Below are 7,579 nucleotides of genomic sequence, written 5' to 3' on the forward strand. Positions count from 1 at the left end.
GCTGGGGGGCTGCTTCCTTTCCTCAGCATCTAGGAGCCCCTGCTTTGAGCCACGTTAATTTGGCCTTGGTGAGTTCCGGTTCTTTAAATGCATCTATTAGGGCATTTCTCGGCCGGTTGTCTCTGCAAGCAGATTCTTTGATATCTGAGGACTTCTCATTTGCCAGCGCGTCCCCACCCCTTCCAGCATCATGCTTGGGGGACACCTTGAACAGGATTCCAGAGGCCAAGCCCTCAGCATAGGGACTGCAGTTTCAGCCAGTCCCGGTAAATGTTTGGTTCCCTCTCCCTCTGCACCTAGTACACAAAAACGCCACCAAGAGCTCCGAATGCCTTGGTTTCTGTAATTAAATCAGGGGACAAGCTCATCTGGGAGTACCTTTTCCTCCTGACAGTATGGAAGTGCTCGAAGCTGTAAGGGCATCGGGCCAGAGATCTGAAGACTGACTGTACGTTAGAATCACAAGGAGAGCTTTTACAAATTAGATCCCCAGGCCCTCCTCCTAAAGATTCTGCTTTAACTAGCCCGACAGAGAGATCAAGGAGAAATCCAACGAGGCTTTCTCAACCTTGAAACTACAAGCATTGAGTGTGGCTTCAGCAAACCAAACTGATCATTCAGATTCTACCCCTAACACATCTTCCTAGTTTCTGAAAATAAAAGCCTACGTGTTTTGGGGTGCACGCGTATCACCCCTCGACGAACCCAGGTCCTACCTGGCGCATTTCCTTGTAGCTGTGGTGCTTAAAGTCCAGGTTGTCGGTGGTGGTCATCTCGTTTCGTCGGTGATAATAGTTATTTGGATCTAGGAAGAGAAATACGGTTTTGAACTCTTAGACATCATTCTACTATGAGCGGTGGCTCTGTTGGGTGCCCGATTCGTGTGGGGACACAGCCCGATCTCCAGCTTCTCACACAGGCACAGAGGTGAGAGAGACAACTTTCAAGACGCTTCTTAGGGGTCAGAGTTACCTAGTGATGGAGAGCATGGGCCTGGAGCCAGGATGCCTGGGTTCAGATCTCTGCTTGTCCACTTACGTGCTGTGTGACCCAGGACATGTCACCGGATAGTCTTTGCCTTAGTTTCTTCACCGTAAACAGAAAACATACTGGCACCTCCCTCATTGGTTTATTGCTAGTATTAGCTGGGATAACCTGTATGTTGGCAAACTGTCAGCACTGAACGAATGAACGAATGAATGAATGAAAAGTGAATGAATGAATATCACAACTGCGTACATGAATGGAAATTTTTAGAAGTCTGGGGGACACTATTAGTTGCTTACCAGCATTCAGTCCATTTTCGTCCTTCCTCACAGAAGCCTGTGTTGTTAGGGTCCCCCCCTCGACTTCCCCACTTCTCAGAAGCAGACCTCAGGTCCCCCGCTCTAAGGGCCCAACACAGCTGGGCCAAGCCCAGCAGAGCAAAGCACTCCCTGGCCACTCTCACTGGTCCAGATTGAAGGGAAGACTTCAAGGTAGCAGAGGAGGATGAGGGAGAATCTCTCCAGGTGGGGGACAGAGAGAGTCCCAGCGACCTCAGGAGCTGATGAGTGAACCAGCATGGAAGCCAGTCCTTCGGGGCTGCCAATCACACCAGGTGACAAAGTCCCTTAGCCATTAAGCCAGTGGGAGCTGGTGGTCTGTTGTTGGGTCTGAAGCACCCCAAGAGGCATAATCAGGATGTATAAACAGTGGTCACCTCCGGGGACTGGGATTCGGGGGCCTGGGGATGACATGTCCGCTCCTGACAGGATTCCCTTCCATATAAAGTGACTTTTCTTTTTCATGCTGTTAATATAAGCATGTATTGTTCATACAATTACAGAAACAAAGAACACTCAGATGCAAGGCGAGGACAAGGAGGAGCGAGTGGGCTCTGAGGTCCTCCTCCTGGCCGACCTCAGCCAGCGCCCCCGATATCTCTCCCTGGAGGACACAGCCGGAAGTCCTGGCCAGCCCAGATCTCCCCACAACTAGTGAGAACGCGGAGCTTTACAGGTCATTCTACCAACCCCGGAACCACGTAGGCGAGGTCAGAACCACAGCAGGTGTCGGTTTGATGCAAGTCTCTGGAAGAGCGATGCTGGAGGCGGTGGTGGTGGCACAGGTGGGTGATGCTCCCTGCGGTATCAGAGCAGCGAGTCCCGATGTGTGCCACCAGTGTGGTCCGCAAACCAGTGCTCTGGCTGCTTGTCAGACCCAGCCTAACCTACTGAATGAAATTCACACTTTTAAAACTCCCAGGCGGCTCCACAGGCTCAGAAGTTTGAGAAGCACCGTGTTCAAAAGTACTGAGCACACCTCCAGCAGGGTCACGGTCCTCGTGCACGGTACACATGTCTGCGTCCCCACCGCCACACAGGTCGTGAAAGCCTCACGAGACTCGCCAGGGTTCACGATGAGCCGAAAATCACATACAGACGCGAACAATGAAAAGACAGTTTTTAATATTCACAAAAGGTTTGCCAATAATTCTATTAGAAACAAATGACTGTCATTGACAGAGAAATAACGTGGGAGGGCAAACTGGCAATGTGTCCAGAAAAGGAAGCAAAAGCAATTCAGGTTTAGCCAAAAGACACCCCCACTTACTTTGCAGAGACTTTCCTTCTGGAGTGGCGGCTGACCCCGCCCTCAGGCAAGCCGCCTTCCCTGTGATTCCTAAACCTCTGTGTTTAAAAGCAAAGGTACCACGTATTTTTCACATTAATTTACACTTAACTTACACACATGCCGTTTTCTAAGAGCTATTCAAACCCCCCTCCGCCCAGGTCCCCAGGGGCCTCTTTCCCAAACTCTTTAAAGCCCCCTTTGTCTTTGAACCCAGATTATGCCTTCCAGGTTCTCCAAAGGGACTGAAGAAACTCTCAGAACGCCAAGAACAAACACGCAAACGCGCTCTCTGCTCGGCAGGGTTCTCTCAGGCTAGCATCGAATCCGTTTGCATAAGGACATGAACTGCCTCAAAACCACGGCTGAGTATTTTTCAGAACTTTCCACCTCCCACATTCGGACCAAATCCTCCTTTACTTGTCCACTTATTCCAACTGCATAAAGTTTTATTGGGAACTTAAGAGTCTAACACTCTCGATAAGGAGATAAGTGGGAACAGAGCTCAGCCCTCCTGGGGCTCGGAATCTACGATGAGTCCACCAAACCCACTGTCCCCTTCTTCCCTCTGTGGACAAAAGGTTCCCCTTCTCCTGTGGGGAATGTGTTCCAGATGGTTCCGATGGAATTGCCCTGGCGACCATTCACAGGTATGGACATGTGACCCAGGTCCGGCCAATTAAACACTTTGTCCTCAGGCCACAGTCACTGGCTCAGCTGATCCCAATACCAGGATCACGGCGGGCCGATCAGATGGCGTTCCACCCGGAGCTGTAGAAGGAAAGTCTTTCTGCCGAAGTCACTAGGGAGGCAGGACAGTCTGGGATGGTAGTGACCAGCCTCCCTCCTGGCTGTGGGGCAGTCGGCAGAGGGGCGGGGGGTGGAAAGCCCCGGCTGCATGGAGAAGGCCGCAGAGATTACACCCATTTTTGTCTGAAGCCAGAGTCAGAGCTACCCCCGGACTTTCCATTTATGTGAGCCAAAATTTTCCTTTCCCCCTTCGGCTGATTCGAGCAAGACTTCCGATGTCGGAAACAGAGTCCGTCTGCAAGGCCTCACAGAGGGAGCTTTGGGGATTCAGTCCCTGCCTCCTTTCCTGTGCTTGGTTCGATACGTCACATGTACTGGAAACCAGCAGATTCCTTCTGGGACCCCTTAGTTACGGGCACAAACTCCAGATGGGGCACATGGAGCCTAAAATCATACTCCAAACTTCTGTTATTCGACTACGCAAAATCCTGATCTGCTCGAACAGGGATGTTTAAAGAAAAGGTGACCCCGAAGATGAAGGACTTAGTCCCCAGTCTACAGGGAAGGTACTGACTCCACTTTGCAGATGAAGCAAGCAAAGCACAGGTACTTCCGCCAGCTGCCCGCAGCCACGGTTGCCAAGGGGTAGAAGTGGACTTTGAGCCCAGGTCTGATCTGAGCCCAAGCTCATGCCGCTTCGGTCCCCAAGCTGCCCCTGAAAGGGACGTGAATTCATCTCCTTTTCTGATCAGACGGCCTGAGAACCAGTTTTGATGGGAGAGGCCGCGGCTGATAAACGGTGGTCCCGTAGCAAAAGGAGGCCTAAATATCGTGGCCGTGAGTGATTCCATGTCACCCACCCGATTACTCCACAGCCCGGCCTGGGCTCAACCTAGCGATCGATCCCACAGGACAAGAGAGTATTCAAACTGTGGCCTGACTGTGAAGAAAAGCGGAAGGCAGCAAAGCAAACAGATGTAGCTTAAAAGTCTTTGCGGCCGGGACAACCCCTCCGTCCCTAACTTGGACATACTGATGAGAGGTGGGCTGGCTCATCGAGGATTACAGCTCAGCAAGACAGGTGCTGGCCTTACGATTAAACCCCTTTTCCAGTGATTTGTGCCTGGGAGGGTGTATGTACTGGGAGAAAGGATGGACAGCATTTCTGGGTTCCTCATGGGGCACCACCCTGCAGCAGCTCTTCGAGCTCGAGGGAGCAAAAGGCCCTTCCCCGGGACCTCTGCATGGCTCACGACAAGGTCCTGCGAGTCCTACACAAGATCCCTGGTCACTTCGGCACTGTGCAGAGGGAGGATGGTCGCTCAGACCTGGCGGCCAAGATGACGCTGGGGAAGGAGTGACAACTTTCCCCAGAGGTCAAAGTCACACGTTCATAAAAGAAGGTGCTGAGCGGCACTCCCTGGGGCTCAAGCATCACCACCCCCCGCCCGAAGCTCGTTTTCCTGGACCCTGGGCACAGCCCTGTCGCTTGGTGAGGACACAGCATGCGGGCTCATGGGGCCCTTTTCAGAACCAGGCAGTGTTGTTTATAAGAGAAAAAAACCTGAAAACCACCAAGTTGTGACCTGGGAGTCAGCTGGTGTGTGTGTCTTAACCTGAATTCTTCATTATTAAATATTTATCCTAAGCTCTTAAGCTCTCCCTGGGTTCTGGTAAGTACAAATCTTTAGTCCAAAATGGACAAGTCCATTCAAATTTGCAGAAGAAAACTTTTACTTTAAAAAAAATTAACAATTACAAAATTATTTTTTGAATTTTTCTGAAGTTTTAGTGTGGTAAAACACACAACATAAAACTTAAGAGTACAGTCGAGTAGTGTTATGTTCACATCATTGTGAAATGGATCCCTAGCACTTTTTTATCTTGTAAAACTGAAACTCTATAACCATTAAAGAACATTTTCTTTTACCTTTGAGCTTTAAAAAGCCTATTAATAGACCATGGTATAGGGTAATTCAGTTTCCAGTTCAAAAATCTCTGGAAACGTTATTCACGAAGTCTTAGAAAGAATCACCACCTTCCGCTGGCCCCACCTGGGCACGCACGAGAAGATGGCAGGCAATGGAAAGACAGGGCAAAGAGAAGCAGAAGCAAAGTAAGTGAATTTTTCATAAACCAGAGTCCCAGGAAGAACAGGATCTAGGTGGCCCCACTTAGACCACTAGGTCGCCCTGGGTTTGAGGGGCCAGTGGGTTGGGTCGCCCCTGGCTTTGGCCTCATTAACTTGCACAGATGGATTGTGCCAACAACAGGACAATGAGCACTGAGATGCACATGGACTTGGGGGCCCCGTGTGCCGCCCCAGGCCCTTGGACATGACAACCACCAGGCAGCATGAGTAAAGGCCAGTTCCGCTATGGGCAGACTGCTAAGAAACTTCTAGAAGAAAAATGACCCTAAATATTTGAGCTTGGAAAATTGACCAATTCTGGGTCCACACTTGAAACCCACTGAGATTTCCCACTGTAATTGTCTTTGTGAGGATTAAATTGCCTCCGGGACCTAACTTCAAACACACATGCACACGCGCGCGCACGCACACACACACCCCAAGAATAACTTCACAGGGAAATATTTATTTCATGAGACTCTCCCAGGCTGCCCTTTGCCCTCTCCCAATGACAGATGGATCCTGCCCACAGAGAGAAGCCATGATCCCACGCTGTGAAGCGAGCAGGCCGAGGCCGTGCTGAGTGACGCGGAGAGCGAGCCTCCTGGCCTGGCACAAAGAGGGCCTCACACCCACCCGCCCACAGCTGTGCCCACAGACACGGCGCGCTTGGAGAGGCCCAGCAGGCTCTGGATGGCGGCCAGCGGGACCTGGGATGGCAATTCCAGGACAAACCAGGCACAAAAGGAGGCCCAGATCCAAAGTCAGGCGGGCCTTCGACGGATGTGGCTTTCCCCGCGGGTCTGCCTTGAAAATGCACGCTCCTTCTGCGCCAGCAAACCCGCTTATCATAATCTAATTTAAGCAACGATCCTATAATTGAATAGTCCTATAACTTACCCGGCGACCCTGGACACGCACGATGACAGAGAAACAAAGAGGTTCACTGTGGGGTCCTTTATAGACTCTAAAGCGTGGATTAAAAACATGGGATTTTGTCTGTGAACCAGGATGAAGGCATCCACCAGACAGATGGTCTCTAATAGTTTTAATGACATGAAAAAGTTTTGCAATTAGTAAGTACGAATTTATAACAAAGAATCTGTCTGGAACGAGGGTAAGCAGGTGGGTAGATAAACTCATGTTTCTCACCAATACAGTCTGTGTTCTAAAAATTCACAGTCGGCAAAGCAAGATCAGGGATATTATGGGATTGAGAGAGAAGCAATAAATGACACCAAATATGCTTTGAAAACACAGTCAGTGTAAGTTCATGGTCGGGGGTGGGATGGCTGTAGAAATAGCACGATGGATACGGCGGCCTCCGAGCACATCAGAGCTGGTGGTACCCGCCCCCAGGCAGTGCCGGAGGGACCCAGAGGAAGCGAGGCCCCGATCTCACACAAGGCAAGACAGAGAAAGCCGCTCTGGGAGAGGATGCATAGGAGCCATAACCAAAGCCGTTCCCTGTGACCTGACTATGCGCCGACAAGAACGTGGCATTTCCCACAGGCCCTAGTGAAGGATCTGAGGGGTGCTCTGGGGGCCAGTCTCCTTCCCTAGAGATGTCTGGTCAGGAAGTCTGGCCTTCTGCAGGCCCCGCATGGGCACAAACTCATCAGCTCCGAAAGGCCAGACAGAGTCAGCCATGAGCCAAGCCAGGGTAAGCCCGTCCAGGGCACACACCAGCAAGGAGCCAGATGGTGTGGACTCAGGCCCTCTCCTTCCTGCCACTGTGAAGTCACAGCCAGATACCATCATGTGAAAAGAGGGCCAGGGGAATACAACCTAAAGAAACGAGCATTTACCCAAAGACACAGGCAGCCAAGTGATGCTATTTAAACAGAAAGAGAATATGTACACGGTCAAGTTTAAAATTAACTTCTGCCACCTCCTCTACCCAGTGTGGCAGGAACACTCAAGGACAATTAAATGTGCTACCGAAAAAGTTTTATGTTACCTTTTTCGCTCGCTTGTATGGAATGAATTTTCAGCCTTGAAACATGCATCATCTTAAAAATCCAGAGGCGAGCCACGGTTGGTGAGGCCCCGAATGTTCATGGTGTTTCTGAGCAATTTTTTTTT

General features: G+C 50.6%; 1 protein-coding gene across 1 annotated transcript in view; it reads right to left on the bottom strand.

Moving 5' to 3' along the window:
• CPXM2 (carboxypeptidase X, M14 family member 2) overlaps positions 1 to 7,579 on the bottom strand; it is a gene marked incomplete at its 5' end in the record, with an annotated part of 98,038 nt that overhangs the window by 24,412 nt on the left and 66,047 nt on the right. Inside the window, 2 exons of the mRNA XM_023533765.1 lie at positions 717 to 830; positions 6,139 to 6,204. Coding sequence (XP_023389533.1) covers positions 717 to 830; positions 6,139 to 6,204 — 180 coding nt within the window. The remainder of the gene's footprint in view (positions 1 to 716; positions 831 to 6,138; positions 6,205 to 7,579) is intronic.

Source organism: Pteropus vampyrus, unplaced genomic scaffold, assembly GCF_000151845.1.
Source record: "Pteropus vampyrus isolate Shadow unplaced genomic scaffold, Pvam_2.0 Scaffold111, whole genome shotgun sequence".
NCBI lineage: Eukaryota > Metazoa > Chordata > Mammalia > Chiroptera > Pteropodidae > Pteropus > Pteropus vampyrus.